The sequence below is a fragment of the Cherax quadricarinatus genome, chromosome 5 (genome assembly GCF_038502225.1).
Source record: "Cherax quadricarinatus isolate ZL_2023a chromosome 5, ASM3850222v1, whole genome shotgun sequence".
Lineage (NCBI taxonomy): Eukaryota > Metazoa > Arthropoda > Malacostraca > Decapoda > Parastacidae > Cherax > Cherax quadricarinatus.
In genome coordinates, this window is record NC_091296.1 from 55,326,360 (window position 1) to 55,348,859 (window position 22,500).

At 40.4% G+C, this 22,500-nt stretch overlaps 1 protein-coding gene across 5 annotated transcripts in view; it reads right to left on the reverse strand.

Annotated features, from left to right (window-relative positions):
• Positions 1 to 1,307: 1,307 nt before the first annotated feature.
• The window catches only part of LOC128696407 (FGGY carbohydrate kinase domain-containing protein-like), a 46,469-nt gene continuing 25,276 nt past the window's right edge, over positions 1,308 to 22,500 (reverse strand). The window contains exons 2-8 of one of the 5 annotated variants that reach the window (XM_070102196.1): positions 19,261 to 19,432; positions 14,932 to 15,183; positions 9,587 to 9,851; positions 8,071 to 8,152; positions 6,037 to 6,192; positions 3,055 to 3,179; positions 1,308 to 1,660 (exon numbers count right to left, since the gene is read on the reverse strand). In XM_070102196.1, coding sequence (XP_069958297.1) covers positions 1,434 to 1,660; positions 3,055 to 3,179; positions 6,037 to 6,192; positions 8,071 to 8,152; positions 9,587 to 9,644 — 648 coding nt within the window. In that variant the 5' untranslated portion in view covers positions 9,645 to 9,851; positions 14,932 to 15,183; positions 19,261 to 19,432 and the 3' untranslated portion in view covers positions 1,308 to 1,433. Of the gene's footprint in view, positions 1,661 to 3,054; positions 3,180 to 6,036; positions 6,193 to 8,070; positions 8,153 to 9,580; positions 9,852 to 10,233; positions 11,064 to 14,931; positions 15,184 to 19,260; positions 19,433 to 22,500 lie in introns of those variants that run through there. The other 4 variants (XM_070102183.1, XM_070102178.1, XM_070102190.1 and 1 more) reach the window with 4 other exon arrangements.

Genomic DNA, 22,500 nt, shown 5'->3' on the forward strand with positions numbered 1-22,500 from the left:
GTAGTGTGACTTAAGTGTAAGTAGCAGTAGCAAGATGTACCTGAAATCTTGCATGTTTAGGAGACAGAAAAATGACACCAGCAATCCTACCATCATGTAAAACAATTACAGGCTTTCGTTTTACATTCACTTGGCAGGACGGTAGTACCTCCCTGGGCGTTTGCTGTCTACCAACCTACTACCTAGAAGTTAAGTTTTTCTCTTACATTAATTCAAATTCACACAAAATAATGTAGTTTACAGGGGATAAAACATTGTTAGACACAAAATATAAATTGTGGAGTGCATTACTTAAGATTACTTAAGAATTAGACAGACTATTAAGTAGGATTTCATATGCAGTTAAGTACAATTATAGTTCCAAATACAGTACAGGAGGGACTTGCTTATACAGCATCCTCTATTCGGTGTTCCACATTTTCAGTGGCTTTTGACTGAGTCATTGTTCATTATGTTCAGTGCTTTTACTACTTTCTGCTATTCTCACACAGTTGTATAAGGGAAGGGTGACCAGTGCCATAATTTAGGGCAAGTACTGTATGTACTGTATATGTATTTATTTTATTTTTTATCTGTTATTTTATGCCTAGCTGTTTTGAGCACTTAATATATAATAGTGTAAACACATTATCAGGCACATGAGCCACAATGGATAATGAAAAAATGCTCTTTTCCACCCATCAACTATTTTCACTTATCACACAGGGTCAGGAACCTAAGAGCCATACAAAAGGGGCCCTCCTGTACAAAGAAAGTAAAAAGACAGTAATCTTGTACACTTTTATATTAATTAATGACATTTGTAAATGCATAATTATTCAGTAATTAATACTGATGCTCAGTTTTTGTTCTCCATGGGAAAGTGGAACAGAATTCTTCCTCCGTAAGCCGTGCATGTCGTAGAGGCGACTAAAATGCCAGGAGCAAGGGTCTGGTCACCCCTTCTCCTGTATGCATTACTGTATCATCGTACCATTTACAATTACTGTTTAGCTAAATGAGGATAATGTTAGATAAAACTTACCTGAATTTCATGACTCTTGAATCCTTTTCAAAAGATTTTGGAGAGACCATATACAGTGGACCCCCGCATAACGATTACCTCCGAATGCGACCAATTATGTAAGTATATTTATGTAAGTGCGTTTGTACGTGTATGTTTGGGGGTCTGAAATGGACTAATCTACTTCACAATATTCCTTATGGGAACAAATTCGGTCAGTACTGGCACCTGAACATACTTCTGGAGTGAAAAAATATCGTTAACCGGGGGTCCACTGTATATAAGCAATCAATTAGTTATTGCCTTTATAATCTTAAGATAGGTTTAAGTTTACCCAAAATGCTATGCATACCAAGTGGCTTTCTGCACACTTAAATGTCACCCATCTTTGTACAAACATAGCATCATGCTGAAATAAAGATTATGATTATTATAATACCACAATGTACAATATAAAAATTAGGACATAGAATTTTTTACCTAGTCTACCAATGAGATCTTGCTTGGTTTTTGCCGCAGCAGCCACCAGAGCCAGGCCTCCTGCATGAGCATCAATAATAGACGTTGCAACAAAGGTGCTGTCAGATAGTCCCAATTCCAATGCTGCTGTTGCAGAGATTTTGCCACAGTTAGTCCCAGGTGTCATCACTGTCTTCCCTGATGAAACAATTAGCTCAATTAAGTCAATCTGGGTGCATTTCATTTTTAAACAAGGTGAACTATAGAATTGACAAAGGAAAAAAAAGGTAGGTTAAGTGCTGAGGCATCTGTGGAAAGAGGCAGCTACTGAAGGCAGTAGAGATGTCTTGTCTGAGGTGTAGTGTGAATATTATGCAGAAAATGTGGAAAGTAGAAATTAGCAGATGTGCGGGGTTACAAAATTGTATAATTCAGAGCTTAGGAGGGGTTGTTGAGATAGTGTGGATATTTAGAGAGGATGGAGCAAGATGGAATGACCAAAACGAAAGGAGGAAGGGTAGGAATTGTCCCAGGAAGGGTTGTAGAGGTAAATGAGGTTTTGAGGGCTAGAGGTTTGAGCATCCAAAAGACTTATGGGAGAATGTCAGGTCAGAGTGGAGACAAGTGGTTTTTATAGTTTGACATGCTGTTGGAGTGTGAGCAAGGTAACATTTATGAACGGATTCAGGGAAACCAGTTAGCAGGACTCGAGTCCAGGCGGTGGGAAGGACAATGCCTTCCTCCCAAAAGAGAGGTTGGGATATTACAATTCAGAAAGTCATTTTAATTTTTTGAGTCACCTAGAGTATTAAAAAAATGTTTTAAATAAGTACATAATTTCTATATTCACTACGCAGCAAAATCCTACATATCACAGGTAAACATACAAACACCTTAAATATACACAGTATACAGTGGTACCTTGGCATACGAACAGCTCCCAACTCGAACAATTATGTAAATGTATTTTTGGAAGTGTATTTTTGGGGGTTTGAAATGGATTAATCTAATTTACATTATTCCTTATGGGAACAAATTCGTTCGGTATCGGCACTTGAGCAGCCTTCTGGAACGAATTAAGTTTGTAACCTGAGATACCACTGTATATGATATTTACAGACATTTAATGTAAACTTCAGTGTTTACAAGACACTGTTTTGAAATATATAAAACAAGTTTCAAATATGATTTGCAGATACAAATAAAAACCTATTGTTTTTGAGTGAGAAATAGGGTCCTCTCTTATTTCTATTTGTCTAATTTATATAAAAGCTGGAGGAATAACTGGGGCAAAATGTAAATACAAGTCATTTTTTACTTTCTTGGGTTATCCTAGGTAATTTGTACACATGTTACTATGTATGATAATTGTACTTATGTGTACCTGTACCTAAATAAACTTACTTAAAACCAGAAAAAACAGTAATGTTGTCAGTGCAAAATTATTAAAATGCTTTCATTTTACCAAAGCATTTAGCAGACCAAATCTTTATGGATGAGCCTTTTATCAGTCTGATAAAAGGCTCACCTTCCTAAATGCTCTTACTTTACTGACATATATTTTTCTTGAAAGAAACATAGAAGATACACACCAATTTTGTGAGAGTCATCATCAGCTAAATCTTCCAGCCCAATGGTTTTGAAAAACCCGCTGTCCCATCCCTGAGTCCGCCCATCACTCATGTAGGTCCATTTGCACACTAATGAGCAGAGTGACCTTGTGGGAAACCAAAAATAAAGATCTTAAACTGTAAAAAGAAAAAATTAATTAGAAAAATCATAAAAACATTCATGACGAGTGTTAAATCTGAGAGAGACTTTAAATGCTGCATAGCAGAAGATGCTATACATCCAGAAAAGTTGTAGATATAGGAAACAAAGTGAAAATAAATAAAGAAATAAATACTTTATTTGTATACTGTATAAAAGAAATAATGTAGTTTACATGCACTATTAAAATATTCTTTCTTTCAACGTACCAGCCGTATTCAACCGAGTTGGGGTGGCCCAAAAGAAAAAACAAAAGTTTCTCCTTTCAAATTTAGTAATATATACAGGAGAAGGGGTTACTATCCCCTTGCTCCCAGCATTTTAGTCGCCTCTTACGACACGCATGGCTTACGGAGGAAGAATTCTGTTCCATTTCCCCATGGAGACTATTAAAATATTATTAGGAACAAAAGAAAGCCACTAACATGCAGTGCATTTCAGGCAGATTAATCCTAATGCTTAAAGACAATTTAAGAACTAGACATAGAAGACTCGGCAGACAATGCAACATCCCCCCAATGAAAAGCAGGGGTGTCACTAGCACGTTAAGAGACAATAAAATAAGTGTCAGGGGCCCGAGACTGTTCAACTGCCTCCCAGCATACATAAGGGGGATTACCAATAGATCCCTGGCTGTCTTCAAGCAGGCACTGGACAAGCACCTAAAGTCGGTACCTGACCGGCCGGGCTGTGGCTCGTGCGTTGGATTGCGTGCAGCCAGCAGTAACAGCCTGGTTGATCAGGCTCTGATCCACCAGGAGGCCTGGTCACAGACCAGGCTGCGGTGACGTTGACCCCCGGAACTCACTCCAGGTAAACTCCAGACACAGACATTGACAAATTTTCACCCAAGGCTCATAAAAGTCCAGCCTTGGGAGAAATGTATTAAGAGGATTTTTTGCTACCAATGTCTTTATTTCCACGTGTTGACTTTCGCCATTACCCACCTGAAGGAGGCATGAGGCAATAAAGAAATAGTGTAAGGTAGGACTAAAACACAGATATTAAAGATGATACATTGAATGACATGGAAAGCATATAAATCTATAGGGGAAGGAAGGAGGGGTAGGGGTCGTCCTCGAAAGGGTTGGAGAGAGGGGGTAAAGGAGGTTTTGTGGGCGAGGGGCTTGGACTTCCAGCAAGCGTGCATGAGCGTGTTAGATAGGAGTGAATGGAGACGAATGATACTTGGGACCTGACGATCTGTTGGAGTGTGAGCAGGGTAATATTTAGTGAAGGGATTCAGGGAAACTGGTTATTTTCATATAGTCGGACTTGAGTCCTGGAAATGGGAAGTACAATGCCTGCACTTTAAAGGAGGGGTTTGGGATATTGGCAGTTTGGAGGGATATGTTGTGTATCTTTATACGTATATACTTCTAAACTGTTGTATTCTGAGCACCTCTGCAAAAACAGTGATAATGTGTGAGTGTGGTGACAGTGTTGAATGATGACGAAAGTATTTTCTTTTTGGGGATTTTCTTTCTTTTTTGGGTCACCCTGCCTCGGTGGGAGACGGCCGACTTGTTGGAGAAAAAAAAAAAAAAAATTGGACCTGTCTCGAAAAAACTTAAGAGGGCATCCACATTCAGGATACTTTTGGAGAGGACAAAAAGTGAGCAAAGCAAAGAATAAAAAAAAATTGAAAATAAAGATGCCAGAATTTAGTATATTAACCCTTAAACGGTCCAAACAGATCGACGTTCAAATTCGTAGTGCTACAAAAGTAGATCTACTTTTTTTTACATATCTTCAAATATAACAAAAAAAAAATGTAGATAAAAAATTTTTTTACACGTTTTCAAATGTAAAACAAAAAAGATCTACATTTTTTTACATACTTTCAGATGTTGAAAAAACGTATACTATATACGTTTGGACCATTTAAGGGTTAAGGACACTCCATCTAAATGTACTGCACATACTGCACAAATGCACCAGTGCAACAAATGTAAATGGCTTCAAAACATTCAAGGGTTCTTATTTTCTACTTTCACAGCCAGGTCTGAGGTTAGGATTCCTTGTTGACTGCCTAGTCAACTAGACTGTTTCTAGCTAGCCTACAAAGCCTTCATACACTGAGTGATCTGGCACATATAAGAGTAAGTGATCTAAATCATTTCAAGAATGATTTGGGTGAAAAAGAAAATAACTTATCACCAATATTTTTTATTATTATTCTTAATATACCGAAGGACCACATACCAGAGCAGTGACTATCACAAATACAGGCATATCTCGCTAATGTGGCGGGTTAGGTTCTAGACCGCTTCCGTAAAGCGAGCATTACCTTAAACTGTACACAAAGAGTAATAGTAAACAGAGTAAGTCTGAGGCAGCTAGAGTGAAAACCTCTGTTCTGCAAGGCACAGTACTCGCCCCCATCCTGTTAAAGTAACCCCTTACTCAAGGGAGGTTCCTTGATGCTGGTGAGGGGCTCTTGATCTAGGGAATTGGATCTGTGCTCCAATTCCCTGATTTAAGCCTCAATGCCTTCCTATGGGTTTAGCACTTCCCCATAACAATAATAATAATAACTTTAAAGCGAATCATTCTTTTTTTCTCGCCTGCCAGTATATTTAAAAATCTAAAAACATATTTGCACTATCATTTATTAAATGATACCCAGTGTTTGCAGTTATTAATTTGTGAATAACCAGAGTTAAAACCATCAGTACCTAAACCCTAAACACTTAGGAGGTAATCAAGCATACACAGCAACAGATAACATACAGGCAGTCAAAGGTATACTTGCTTTAAACTCTCTCACATGACAGGCAACAGATCATAGAGAAATAACTTACCTTGAAAACTGTCCTGTGGCTTTCAAGATCAGGAAATCTGGTAAATTTATAAAATGGCCAGCCCTGGCCCAAGTGTTTTTCATATTCTTCTTGAGCCAAAGAAGTTTGGGAGTCTGCATTTCCAGCAACACTTTACCTCCCACGTATTTCAGCACACTGAAAAAACATTCTTATGTAAATACTATAAATAATAAAATCCATGCATTTTGTAAGAGGCAACTAAAATGCCAAGAGCATAGGGATAGTAACCCCTTTTCCTGCATTAATTACTAAACATAAAAAGAAACACTTTCGTTTCTTCTTTTTCAGGTCACACTGCCTTGGTGGGAGACGGCCAGTCTTGAAAAAATATATATATCTAGTAAATATACAAAATGTAATTTTTTCTACTTTTCTACAGTATTCTTTGTAATGTAGACAATTACAGACAAATAATGTTGTGGCAGTATACTTTTTTTTCCACTTGATGTTCACCCCGTACTACATTTAGCCATACATCTAGGATTTATAAATCAAACATTCAACATTTCCTTTAAGTCCACACTATAAGACAGTTTACCAGTAGTAGCAGCTTGGTTGATCAGGCCATGATCCACCCTTGCAGCCTGATCACGGACCAGGCCGCAGGGGCATTGACCCCCATAACACCTTCCAGGTATACTCCAGGTATAAGCACCTGTCTGTCTCAACTATTGGATCACTATGACAAGGTCCTAAATGCACTAGAAGACAAAAAGAATGCAGATGTAATATATACAGACTTTGCAAAAGCCTTTGACAAGTGTGACCATGGCGTAATAGCGCACAAAATGCGTGCTAAAGGAATAACAGGAAAAGTCGGTCGATGGATCTATAATTTCCTCACTAACAGAACACAGAGAGTAGTCGTCAACAGAGTAAAGTCCGAGGCAGCTACGGTGAAAAGCTCTGTTCCACAAGGCACAGTACTCGCTCCCATCTTGTTCCTCATCCTCATATCCGACATAGACAAGGATGTCAGCCACAGCACCGTGTCTTCCTTTGCAGATGACACCCGAATCTGCATGACAGTGTCTTCCATTTGTGATACTGCAAAGCTCCAGGCGGACATCAACCAAATCTTTCAGTGGGCTGCAGAAAACAATATGAAGTTCAACGATGAGAAATTTCAATTACTCAGATATGGTAAACATGAGGAAATTAAATCTTCATCAGAGTACAAAACAAATTCTGGCCACAAAATAGAGCGAAACACCAACGTCAAAGACCTGGGAGTGATCATGTCGGAGGATCTCACCTTCAAGGACCATAACATTGTATCAATCGCATCTGCTAGAAAAATGACAGGATGGATAATAAGAACCTTCAAAACTAGGGAGGCCAAGCCCATGATGACACTCTTCAGGTCACTTGTTCTATCTAGGCTGGAATATTGCTGCACACTAACAGCACCTTTCAAGGCAGGTGAAATTGCCGACCTAGAAAATGTACAGAGAACTTTCACGGCGCGCATAACGGAGATAAAACACCTCAATTATTGGGAGCGCTTGAGGTTCCTAAACCTGTATTCCCTGGAACGCAGGAGGGAGAGATACATGATTATATACACCTGGAAAATCCTAGAGGGACTAGTACCGAACTTGCACACGAAAATCACTCACTACGAAAGCAAAAGACTTGGCAGACGATGCACCATCCCCCCAATGAAAAGCAGGGGTGTCACTAGCACATTAAGAGACCATACAATAAGTGTCAGGGGCCCAAGACTGTTCAACTGCCTCCCAGCACACATAAGGGGGATTACCAACAGACCCCTGGCAGTCTTCAAGCTGGCACTGGACAAGCACCTAAAGTCAGTTCCGGATCAGCCGGGCTGTGGCTCGTACGTTGGTTTGCGTGCAGCCAGCAGCAACAGCCTGGTTGATCAGGCTCTGATCCACCAGGAGGCCTGGTCACAGACCGGGCCGCGGGGGCGTTGACCCCCGGAACTCTCTCCAGGTAAACTCCAGGTAAACAATAATGTATATCCAGAAATTCCTCCTTCACGATACGTACTAATGTTCCTGAGAATTAATGAAGTCGGCTTGTTCCTTTGCTCTGTGATCCATCCACGTGACAATCTTGAACCTGTCATCTCCTGAAATATCATTACCACATTAATCACTGCAGCATTATCAAATTGGAACATGCTTAATGCTCTATGATAAGTGTCATTTTCACATTATTGATGGCACAGTAACTTCTCTTTCTCTTACACAACACCTTTCTATATTATTTTTCTAATACACCAGCCGTTTCCCACCGAGATATGGTGACAAAAAAAAAAAAAACTTTCACCGTCACTTACTCCATCACTGTCTTGCCAGAGGCACTCCAATACTGCAAATATCCCCACCCCTCCTTCAGAGTGCAGGCATTTTACTTCCCACCTCCAGGTCTCTAAGTCCAGCTAACCAGTTTTCCTGAACCCTTTCATAAGTGTTACCTTGCTCACACTCCAACAGCCAGGGCCGGATTAAGGCATGTGTTTTAGGGGCTGCAGCCCAGGGGCCTCTGCCAGCAGAAAGGCCTCCAGAGATTAAGTGAAAAGTGTTCACAGTTACTGCTGTAAGTTTATAATTATAGTACGTTTATAATTATAGTATACACTAATTATAATTATAGTTCATAATTATAGTATGTTACATCAACTGTAGCCCAGGGGTCTCTCAGTACCTGTAGCCCAGGGGCTTCATAGTACCTGTAGCCCAGGGGCCTCACATTACCTGTAGCCCAGGGGCCTACAAAATCTTAATCCAGCTCTGCCAACAGCAAGGCTTTATATACTGTAATACAATTATTTGTCAATGTAAAAAGAAAAACTTTCATTTCATTTTCAGATCACCTTCCCTCGGTGCGAGATGGCCGCGGTGCTATAAAAAAAAAATATAGAACCACTCACTCCACATTCCTGAAATATTACTGTCCAGATAGGCAAGTGCCTGAATCTCTCTGCTTGCTGTCATGTTTTGACAACATGTACAGTAACTGATTGTTTCCCAAAAAATTTCCCATTGTTTTCTTTCATTAACATTGCAAGCTCTTAACAAAGTACGTACTGTCCTGCCAAGTGAGTGTAAAACGAAAGCCTGTAATTGTTTTACATGATGGTAGGATTGCTGGTATCCTTTTTCCTGTTTCGTAAACATGCAAGATTTCAGGTACATCTTGCTACTTCTACTTACACTTAGGTCACACTACACATACATGTACAAGCATATATATACACACTCCTCTGAGTTTTCTTCTATTTTCTTTCTAGTTCTTGTTCTTGTTTATTTCCTCTTATCTCCATGGGAAAGTGGAACAGAATTCTTCCTCTGTAAGCCATTCGTGTTGTAAGAGGCGACTAAAATGCCTGGAGCAAGGGGCTAGTAACCCCCTTCTCCTGTATAAATTACTAAATTTAAAAAGAGAAACTTTCATTTTTCTTTTTGGGCCACCCTGCCTTGGTGGGATACAGCTGGTTTGTTGAAAAAAAAAATTATTATTATAAACTCCTCACACACACTATTGACAAACTAACATTAACCTCTGATGAGTTCTGAGTGTTTTTCTGCTGCCAGAGCCCAGCCAGGGGTCAGGCTCATCTGGTGTTTGCCTGCTACACCAGGATATTACTGCTGGTGGTCCACTGACCCACTCCATCACAGCCTGGTTGATCCAGCACCTGGTGAAGATACTTGTCCGGTTTCCTCTTGAAGGCTTCTACACTTGTTCCAGCAGTATTTTTGGTTACATGTTGCAACAGTCTTGGTCCTCACATGTTGATACAACAACACACAATATTCAACAGTCTGGCAATACAACAAACCATATTTAGTATTTTTGACACTAATACTACTTTTTTCTTTAAACCACTTAATGTAATTTACATGAATTAATATAAACGTAGACACAAAAGATGGCCACAAATTATGTGATGCATTTTGACCAGCTAATTGTAAGCCATATTAATTAATATACATACTATTAAATAAGAATTCTTATGCAATTAACTAAAATAAGACACCTTGAAGAATTGAGACATTTATGCAACATAATAAGACACCTAATGACAAATAGTCTATCACAAAAGAGACATATTTCGAAGTACTATACTGACTGAATATAGAAATGTTGAAGATACAGTAAGTTACTTTAGATTACAATATAATTAAATAGGACAATATATGTTACCAATTACGTATGGGTGTTGAAGGAAGAACAGGGACAGAACTGGATGAAAGCTGGTTTTGTTAGACATAACAGATTGCTGTCTCAATTATGCTAAGGAGATGGTGTTTTTAACAGCTTTGAAATGGGTGTCAGACAGGGAACCTTTCAATGCTTCAGATGGAGTTCCAGATCTTAAGGCCATTTATGAGCATTGAATTTTCACACAGGATGAGTTGGACATGGGGGGTGATGTCAGCTTTTTTGTGTCTTGTTGCATAACTATTAAAAGGAAAAAGTTCACAGAAAGGCTTATATTGAAAAATAATGTCCTATATACTGTAGGCACAGTAGTATGAGTGCATATTTTATTTATTTAACAAGTTCAAGTTTGGGGGAAGTGTGTTGTCTGCCACTAGAATGGGTAATTGTTTGCACAGCAACTTTCAAGTTATTAATGATTTTAGGTCATAGATTCCCATATCCAACTCAATCCCTATGCTTCTACAATACTGTATAACACAAATATTGCGGTAGGGCTCTACCCCAATATTATCCAGATAACTGCAATCAAGTCGCTGTCCCAGATTTCTGCTTGGCCAACTTCATGGGTCTGACAAATTACCTGGGTGGGCTAAATTGGGACGACCTTACTATGTGTCAGGTAGGTAGAGTTGGTTGCCAATATGACATATTTCAGAGCATAGTGCTGGCTGCCCAGACGACTTTTGTCCCCAGTAGGGAAATTAGATCTAACAACAATGATCCCAATAGAATAAACAATAGATTAAAACATCTCATTGGTCAATAGAGAGGCATATATAGACATATCAAAAGAGGGAAAGGGCAGTTAAGAAATCAATGTATTCAATTAAAATGAGAAATAGGAAAAGGAATAAGAAAAGCAAAAAGGGATTATGAGGTTAAAGTTGGGAGGGATTTGAAGACTAACCCAAAAGGGTTCTTTCAGGTATACAGAAGATAGATTAGGGACAACATTGGCCCACTTAAAAGTAACTCAGGTCAGATCACTGACAGTGATAAGGAAATGTGTGAACTTTTCAATACCTACTTCCTCTCAGTTTTTATTCAAGAAGATACTAGCAAAATTATAGAAATAATAAATTATGTAGAAAAGGATGATAATAAACTATGCACAATTAGGGTAACTAGTGACATGGTCCTCAGACAAATAGAGAAATTAAAGCTTAACAGATCCCCAGGCCATTATGAACTATTTGCAAGGGTTGTAAAGGAATGTAAAGAGGAACTTAGCATACCTTCGGCTAATCTTTTCAATATATCACTACAAACTAATAACTAATTAGTTAGTTATTTATGATATTTAATGCGCCTCACCTAATTGTACTCACCTAATTGTGGTTGCAGGGGTCGAGACTCAGCTCCTGGCCCCGCCTCTTCACTGATCGCTACTAGGTCCTCTCTCTCTCTGCTTCCTGAGCTTTGTCATACCTCTTCTTAAAACTATGTATGGTTCCTGCCTCCACTACGTCACTTGCTAGGCTCTTCCACTTCCTGACAACTTTATGACTGAAGAAATACTTCCTAACATCCCTGTGACTCGTCTGAGTCTTCAGCTTCCAATTGTGACCCCTTGTTTGTGTGTCCCCTATCTGGAACATCCTGTCTCTGTCCACCTTGTCTATTCCCCGCAGTATCTTGTAAGTCATTATCATGTCTCCCCTGACCCTTCTGTCCTCCAGTGTCGTCAGTCCGATTTCCCTCAACCTTTCATCGTACGACATTCCCCTGAGCTCTGGAACTAGCCTTGTTGCAAACCTTTGTACTTTCTCTAACTTCTTGATGTGCTTGACCAGGTGTGGGTTCCAGACTGGTGCTGTATACTCCAGTATGGGCCTAACATACACAGTGTACAGTGTCTTAACGATTCCTTATTAAGGTATCGGAACACTATTCTCAGGTTTGCCAGACGCCCATAAGCTGTAGCAGTTATCTGGTTGATGTGTGCCTCTGGTGGCATGCTCGGTGTTATGGTCGCCCCAAGATCTTTCTCCCTGAGTGAGGTCTGTAGTCTTTGTCCATCTAGCCTATACTCTGTCTGCGGTCTTCTTTGCCCTTCCCCAATCTTCATGACTTTGCATTTGGCAGGGTTGAATTCGAGAAGCCAGTTTCTGGACCACGTGTCCAGCCTGTCCAGGTTTCTTTGCAGTCCTGCCGCATCCTCATCAGATTTAATTCTTCTCATCAACTTCACATCATCTGCGAATAGGGACACTTCAGAGTCTATCCCTTCCATCATGTCATTCACATATATCAAAAATAGCACTGGTCCTAGAACTGACCCCTGTGGGACCCTGCTCGTCACGGGCACCCATTGTGATACCTCTTCTCGTACCATGACTCGTTGTTGCCTCCCTGTCAGGTATTCCCTGATCCATTGCAGTGATTATTAGTGTTATTATTATTATTATTATTATTATTATTATTATTATTATTATGGCATCTTCAAAACTAATAAGACATTCTTAGTGATTTTAATGTGTACCTGCATGCCAGCACAGTGTGTAAGTTTATTTAGGTACAGGTACACGTAAGTATAATTACCAGTTATAATGATAATGTAGGTACAGTATATTTACATAGTTTTGTATTAATGTTGGTAGAATTACCAACAATATGTTAGGTAAAAGGACACAAGTGCAACTAATGTGACATTTTATTGTGGCAACGTTTTGCTCTCCAGGAATTTTATCAAGCTGTGTGTGTGTACGGCTTGATAAAGCTCCTGGAGAGCGAAATGGGGCACCCCATACCCAGCTTGTGGGGTGCCCCACAGGCTGGGTATGGGGTGCCCCCACAGGCTGGGTATGGGGTGCCTCCACAGGCTGGGTATGGGGTGCACCCAAAGGCTGGGTATGGGGTGCTCCCAAAGGCTGGGTATGGGATGCACCCACAGGCTGGGTATGGGGTGCACCCACAGGCTGGGAATGGGGTGCCCCCACAGGCTGAGTATGGGGTGCCCCCACAGGCTGGGTATGGGGTGCCCCCACAGGCTGGGTATGGGGTGCCCCACATGCTGGGTATGGGGTGCCCCCACAGGCTGGGTATGGGGTGCACCCACAGGCTGGGTATGGGGTGCACCCACAGGCTGGGTATGGGGTGCACCCACAGGCTGGGTATGGGATACACCCACAGGTTGTGTGTGGGGTGCACCCACAGGCTAGGTAATAAAGCACTGGTAAACACAAAAGGCAGCCACTGGTATGTAATGTATTTTGGGATAATTAAAATTGAACTAAGTCACTCTAACTTTCGGTTATCCTAGGTAATTTAAACTATGTATGATAATGCATACCTGTACCTAAATATATTTGTTTACTAAAATGATTACTAAGTTCATTCAGGTACACATAAATACATAAATTATCATACAGCAGCACCATCTCTTCCTTTGCAGATGACACCTGAATTTGCATGACAGTGACCTCCATTGAAGACACTGTAAGACTCCAGGTAGACATCAACCAAATCTTTAAATGGGCTGCAGAAAACAATATAAAGTTAAATGATGAGAAATTTCAATTACTCTGATATGGAAAATGTGAGGAAATTAACGCTACATCGGAGTATAAAACAAATTCCACAACAGAACGAGAAACTAAGGTGATCATGTCAGAGGATCTCATTTTCAAGGGCCATAACACTATCAATCGCATCTGCTAGAAAAATGACAGGATGGATAATGAGAACCTTGAAAACTAGGGATGCCAAGCCCATGATGACACTCTTCAGGTCACTTGTTCTATGTAGGCTGGAATATTGCTGCACACTAACAGCTCCTTTCAAGGCAGGTGAAATTGCTGACCTAGAAAATGTACAGTTCCTAAACCTGTACTCCACAGAATGCAGGCAAGAGAGATACATGATTATATACACTTGGAAAATCCTAGAGGAATTAGTACCAAACTTGCACACGAAAATCATTCCCTACGAAAGCAAAGGCCTCGGCAGACGATGCAACATCCCCCCAATGAAAAGCAGGGGTGTCACTAGCATGTTAAGAGACAACACAATAAATATCAGGGGCCCAAGACTGTTCACTGCTCAACTGCTTCCCACCATACTGCCTGTCCAGCGCCTTCCTGAAGACAGCTAGGAGTCTATTGGTAATCCCCCTGATGTATGCTAGAAGGCAGCCAACTAACTGAGCCATGATATATCACACATTTCATCTCTGAGTCCTACAGTCTTGCAGGATGGGTATCAGCTGCATAATAAAGATATTACACTAACTAAAACTTCTTATAATCTAATCAGTCTTCATTTCTAAGCTTTACAACCCATTTCTCCAATTTTTATCTCTAAGTCAGTACCTGACCAACTGGGCTGTGGTTTGTACATCAGCTTGCATGCAGCCAGCAGTAACAGCCTGGTTGATCAGACCGTGATCCACCATGAGGCCTGGTCTCAGACCAGGCCGTGGGGGCGTTGACCCCCAAAACCCTCTCCAGGTAAACTCCAGGTAAACCCCATTCAAGGTAACCTATAGAATACATTCCCCATTATTTCCTGGCCAGAGGTTTCATCTCTGGCCGGGAGATAACTAATACTTCCCACTAAGCTATTTTTGATATAAATTCTTTACAATCTTTCCTATACTTTTCCCACCACCTTCCCACCAAATATAATTACTATCTACTTCAATAACCAAACTTCAGTGGACTTGTAACCTGGAAATACCTTACAGGTGGGCCCCACCCACCTCTGACGACGTCACCAGCTGCTGCATCTCCACATACCAGGAGTAACCCTCTCCAGGTATAACACTAAATGTTACTAGAATGGCTGTTTCCACTCCTCAGACTGGTCAGTGTTGCTGTGTTGATCACTGTTGCAGCAGACACAGCCTGGCACAGCACTCCTCAGACTGGTCAATGGTGCTGTGTTGATCAATGTTGTAGTAGACACAGCCAGGCACAGCAATTACCACACCTGGAACATTATAACCATCAACATTACACATATATACACAAATAAACATTATAACCATCAATATTACACATATATACACAAACATTATAAGATAAGAGATAAGATTTCGTTCAGATTTTTAACTCCGGAGGGTTAGCCACCCAAGATAACCCAAGAAAGTCAGTGCATCATCGAGGATTGTAACTTATTTCCATTGGGGTCCTCAATCTTGTCCTCCAGGATGTGACCCACACCAGTCGACTAACACCCAGGTACCTATTTGCTGCTAGGTGAACAGGACAACACGTATAAGGAAACGTGTCAAAATGTTTCCACCCGCCGGGAATCGAACCCGGGCCCTCCGTGTGTGAAGCGGGAACTTTAGCATTATGAAATATTAGTCACAGAGACTAATTTTGCTTGCTGCACTCAACTGACTCAGTTTCAGCTGAAAACTAAAATGTACATTAATAATCAGATTAAATAATACCAGTTACAATAATAATTACAATAATAATAATAATATTTTAAAGGAATACAGGTTGTAGAGAATGATCCTGGTAGTACAGTCTATTTCAGGAGTAGTCTATTTCAGGAGTAGTCTATTTCAGGAGTAGTCTATTTCAGGAGTACAGTCTATTTCAGGAGTAGTCTATTTCAGGAGTACAGTCTATTTCAGGAGTAGTCTATTTCAGGAGTACAGTCTATTTCAAGAGTACAGTCTACTTCAGGAGTACAGTCTATTTCAGGAGTACAGTCTATTTCAGTGGTAAAGTCTACTTCAGGAGTACAGTCTATTTTTATTTATTTATTTATTTATTTTATGTCTTTGCAAACAGTACATTGAGATTTTATATTTACAATAGTGGGTTGCAATGCAAAGATAACCTTGATTATGCCTAGGTATTATGGGCCAACTTAACATTATTGGCTTACAGACTACTTAATACTAAGGATTTTATCATAGTTGTACAGTAGGACAGTAATTATTTCACAGTTAAACAGTAGATTATTAACCCTTCATCGCGCAAGGGGTCCGAAAATTTGAAATTCGAACTGAACTCCCTATGGTGGATAGAGTAACTCAATACAAGTTCAATGATCCCATATAAATTGATTTCTGATGGTTAGTTTTCGAGCAATTGCTAATCTCCGGAGACCGAAAATATCCGGCTGCGCCCGACAAAGGGATTAAAAAATTTTATGTTGCAAAACTTGCAATTGTTAATAAAACACACCAAAACAATTTTTTAAATTTAATATACAAACAGACAATATAAAAAACATAAATGGAACTTGAATCAAAACATTTTTTAATTGTTACAAAAATATAAAAAGGAAGCAAATCTCAACAATGACAAATTGCAAAGGGATGCAACTTTCAATCCCTATATTCCTGAGATTCATTTGGATGACCAATTATTCTATATTGCTAATTGATGGTATGGTAGTCGCTGAAGCAATTTCTATCACTCTTTATCCAGATTTACTTTGCATACAGAACATTGGAATGAGGATGTGACCAATTTCTTCGAGTGGCTGCAATAGTTGCAATCGTAATACCTTACTTTTTCTTCACTAATTTCTGTTTTTTGGCTGGCCTTTCTTCCTCCTCATCATCACTTGACACCTGTGCATCCGGTGGCAAGTATTCATCACCACTATCCAGCAATTCTGGTTCATCTACCTCTGCTTCTGAGTCACTCTCTTCAGAAACGCAGACATACCTCGACCTGCTGGTGGACTGCTCCCCATAAAACAACTTCTCATTGATCTGGAAGGACAATAGAAACCTCCTGTATAGATCCAGACCACTACAGAGTTCATATATGCAATTGAAATTTTTTTATAAATATTTATTTGACTAAAATTGGACATTCCCGGAAACTCGTGCAAGACCGAAATAATTCGGTATAAAATGTTTGCACTTTTTTCAACTGCATGCTACACTCATATTATGCTTCACACGGACTTTAGGTATATATCAAAATATGCCTAAACTATTCATGTAAGCACTAAACACAACAATCAGTACTTACCGACATTGTAGAATGTATAATCCAAGAGTAGATTAGTAAGGGTGGAGGGAAAAATGCGTGTGTGGGCGGAGCCAAGCCACCAGTGTTTATATTTTGATCTCTCAACCAATGGGAAGGCGGCAGAAGCGAACTGTACTTAGCTGAAGAGACTCAGGGAAGGCTTGTGATTGGTTGGAACTAAAGAACAGGAAGCTGGCCGCGCGGGGCACGGAGTATGACACGCCCCCAAAACACGTAATTAATACTGAATTTTTCCGGCCAAACACGATAAAGGGTTAATTATAAGTGAATTAAATTTGTATAAGACAAAGGATATATTCATATAGTCTAAAATGCTTATTGTGAAAAACAATGGTTCAATTATATTCCTGTCAACAATGGATAAGAGGTTCAAAGTGATATTTCAGGAATACAGTCTATTTCAGTTGAACAGTCTATTTCAGTGGTACAGTCTATTTCAGGAGTACAGTCTATTTCAGGAGTACAGTCTATTTCAGGAGTACAGTTCATTTTTTCTAAAGTACATTCCATGGAAAGTCCCTTGTTATGCACAGCTTCCTAGTTATGACCCAGATTGACCTGCTGCTGCTTGCTAGTTATGACCCAGTGTGACCTGCTGCTGCTTACTAGTTGTGACCCAGATAAACCTACTGCTGCTTGCTAGTTGTGACCAAGTGTGACATGCTGGTTACTTACTGTGACCCAGGTAAACCTACTGCTGCTTGCTAGTTGTCACCCAGTATGACCTGCTGTTGATTGCTAGTTGTGACCCACTGCAACCTGCTGCTTACTACCTGGAGTTTACCTGGAGAGAGTTCCGGGGGTCAACGCCCCCACGGCCCGGTCTGTGACCAGACCTCCTGGTGGATCAGAGCCTGATGAAACAGGCTGCTACTGCTGGCTGCACTAGTTGTGATCCAGTGTAACCTGCTGTTGCTTGCTAGATATCACCCAGTGTGACCTGCTGCTTTTTTCCAGTTGTGACCCAGTGACCTGCTGTTTACAAGTTGTGACCCAGAGTGACCTGCTGCTGCTTTACTCTTGTCTAGCACCTTTCTCAGAAGTAAGTTTATTCAGTTACAGGTACACATAGCTACATACATTATCATACATAGCAGCATATTCTAACCATACAATAGAGCAAAAAAGTAATGTGAAGGACCTGGGAGAATTAATGTCAGAGGATCTTAACTTTAAAGGCCACAACAATGTATCTACCGTATCAGCTAGGAAAGTGATAGGATGGATAATGAGAACCTTCAAAACTAAGGACACCAAACCCATGATGATTCTCTTTAAACCACTTGTTCTCTTTACCCTGGAATACTGCTGTACACCAACTGCCCCCTTCAAGGCTGGCGACATTGCTGACCTGGAGAGCGTACAAAGAACTTTCACGGCACACACAAGTGCGATAAGTCACCTAAACTACTGGGAATGGTTGAAGGTCCTTGGTCTGTATTCCCTCAAACACAGGAGAGAGAGAGATACATGATAATATACACTTGGAAGGTCCTGGAGGGATTGGTACCAAACCTGCACACAAAAATCACTCCATATGAAAGCAAAAGAATTTGCAGGAGAGGTAACATTCCTCCGATGAAAAGCAGGGGTGCCACGAGTACACTGAGAGACAACACAACAAGTGTCCGGGGGCCCAAGACTGTTCAATTGCCTCCCAGCATACGTAAGGGGGATTACCAATAGACCCTTGGCTGTCTTCAAGAAGGCACTGGACAGGCACCTAAAGTCAGTACCTGACTAACCGGGCTGTGGTTCGTATGTCAGCTTGTGTGCAGCCAGCAGTAACAGCCTGGCTGATCAGACAATGATCCACCATGAGGCCTGGTCTCAGACCTGGCCACAGGGGTGTTGACCTCTGAAACCCTCTCCAGGAAAACTCAAGGTAAGGTCACTCAAACTTATAGTCAATCTTGTAGCCAAGGTCACTCAGACCTACAGTCTTGTAGCCAAGGTCAGTCAGACTTACACGAATTTAATAACTGAACATCAAGAGACTGATCCCATGAACTTCACAACTGAACATCAAAAAACTAACCCCATGCACTTCGTGAGTGAATGACTGCTCTTCGAAGGGCTTGGAGGCATCAGACTTCAAGATGTCGTACATGTGAGGCAGCAGCAGCGACCCGAACAAATCCGTGGCTTCCTTGGGCAGCTGTATGGGCATATTGTCTATGCTGCACACCAGTACCCCGGGGCCCTTGAAGCTGTAACAGGGTTCCACAATATTAATCACAATGTGTGATTTACATGTTATAGAATACAGTGGAACCCCACTTAACGATCACCTCCCAATGCGACAAATTATGTAAGTGTATTTATGTAAGTGCGTTTGTACGTGTATGTTTGGGGGCCTGAAATGGACTAATCTGCTTCACAATATTCCTTATGGGAACAAGTTCGGTCAGTACTGGCACCTGAACATACTTCTGGAATGAAAAAATATCGTTAACCGGGGGTCCACTGTATTGTCAAGTACAAAGAAAGCCACTAACTCTGCCTGTCGTTTTTTCTCTATCTTTATTTGTGTACCTGTTAGTGTCTTTATTCTGGTCGGCGTCATAGAGACAGAAGGGACGAACATGGAAGGACGAACAGAAGGGACGAACATGGAGAATATATCGTAGCCAAATTTAAATCAAAAGACCTGCAAAAACCCCTCACAATTATAAACATCTGCAGAGTACCACAGTCAAACATTTATCACTTTAGTGAAAAACTAGGAAACAAGATTACTGATGCACACATGAATAAAGACCACCTACTACTAACAGGAGATTTCAACATAAACATACTGCATGACCAGGACCCACAAGTAACCGAATTCACAAACACAATGAGTCACTGCCTGTTTCTACCAGCAATATCTAAACCTACAAGAATCTCTGAGACAAGCATCTCCTTAATACACCACATCTGGACAAATACCATATCCCCTTTAAAATCAGGCATAATCACAGACAACACTACAGACCACTACCCAACCTTTCTCATAACAAATCTGGGCAAACTGCCACAAGACATTACTAAGTAACCTTCAGACTACATAACAAGACAGCAGTTAACAACTTTATAGCAGCTATGAATAACATCGATTAGCAAAATGAGCTCGAAACATATACAGATATGAATGAATATATAAATAATTTCTAAAAAAAGCCCAATGCCTCTATAACAGACATTGCCCCAGATAAACTAAACAGATCACAGCAAAGAGACTGAATAATCCCTGGCTAACACCAAGCATCCTCAAATCCATTAACACAAAGCATAAATATGAAAAACAGTATAGAATGGGTCAAATAACTAGAGAACAATTTAAAAGTTACTCGTCAGCACTTACCAGCCTGATAAGAAAGTCAAAAAAATTGTATTATGAAAATAGATTACATAACATCAAACGTGATATGAAAAAAAACCTAGAAAACTCTATCTGAAATTCTTGGAACTAAAAAGTTATCCAAAAACAAAGCAATCAAACTAACAAAATCAGATGAACCCCTACTCACTCCAACCGAAACAGCAAAGAGACTTAATGTTTTCTTCTCCACCACAGGAAAAAATCTAGCAAACAAAATACCAAGCACAAACACCGTCCATCAGACTACCTCATAGGTACCTACCCAAATATGCTGTTCCTAGCTCCAACCAACCCCATTGAAGTTACGCTCATCATAAACACCCTTAAAAACAAGGCAGGAGACATAAATAACTTGCCTGCTTTTTTGTACAAAAAAGCTCCTCAAGTATTGTCACCAATTATTGCAATGCTCTTTAACAAATTCATTGAATCATCTACCTTCCCAATAATCCTCAAAATAGCGAGGGTCACTCCAATCCATAAAGGAGGTGACCAGGCTGACTTGAATGACTCTAGACCAATATCTAACTTACCACTGCTCTCTAAAATCTTTGAAAAATTAATTCATAGACAGATCTATTCCTACCTCGTTTCACACAACATATTAAACCCTTGTCAGTTTGGATTCAGGAATAATAAAAGCAGAAATGATGCTATCATACACATGCTAGAACTAATATGTACCGCAATTGAAAAGAAAGAAGTCCCGCTGGGCATTTTCATTGATTTCCGTAAAGCTTTCGATACAGTCGACCACGAACTGCTGTACTCCAAATTAATGCTCTATGGTATCAGAGGCCACTCCCTCAACTACCTAAAGTCATACCTTAATAACAGAACTCAATATGTGGCCCGGTGGCCTGGTGGCTAAAGCTCCCGCTTCACACACACGGAGGGCCCGGGTTCGATTCCCGGCAGGTGGAAACATTTCGACATGTTTCCTTACACCTGTTGTCCTGTTCACCTAGCAGCAAATAGGTACCTGGGTGTTAGTCGACTGGTGTGGGTCGCATCCTGGAGGACAAGATTAAGGACCCCAATGGAAATAAGTTAGACAGTCCTAGATGACGCACTGACTTTCTTGGGTTATCCTGCGTGGCTAACCCTCCGGGGTTAAAAATCCGAACGAAATCTTATCTTATGCAAATGATGCAAACTCTTCCACCCAACCAATCACAGTAGGAGTCCCACAAGGAAGCATCCTTGGACCACTCCTATTTCTCATCTACATCAATGATCTACTGAATGCATCACAGCTACTCAAACCCATATTATTTGCAGATGACACTACATATGTCTTTTCCCACCCAAACACAGTCATACTAGCAAACACAGTCAATGCTGAATTACAGAAAATATCTGCCTGGATGATGACTAACAAACTTACCCTGAACACTGATAAAACCTATTTCATTCAGTTTGGAAACAAAGCTGCAAATGATCCAATTAACATAACGCTAAATGGATCATCAGTCACAAGACTCACAGAGGGAAAATTCCTAGGTATCCACCTTGACAGTAGCCTTAAGTTCCGGACACACATACAACAAATCACCAAGGAAATCTCCAAGACTGTAGGCATACTATCAAAGATAAGGTACTACGTTCCACAATCAGCTTTCCATGCACTATACCATTCACTCATATACCCTTATCTTACATATGGAATTTGTGCATGGGAATCAACAACATCCAATCACCTAAAACCCCTAATAACCCAGCAAAAGGCAGCAGTAACAATGATAACAAATTCCCACTCCTGCCATCATACTCCACCAATTTTCAAAAGTCTGAATCTGCTCACCATTAAGAACATCCATACTTATCCATGTCCCTACTACATACACAGTACAATACACGCAAATATAAACCCCACAACTCAAACTTCTCCTCACCAACCTAAACAGGACACAT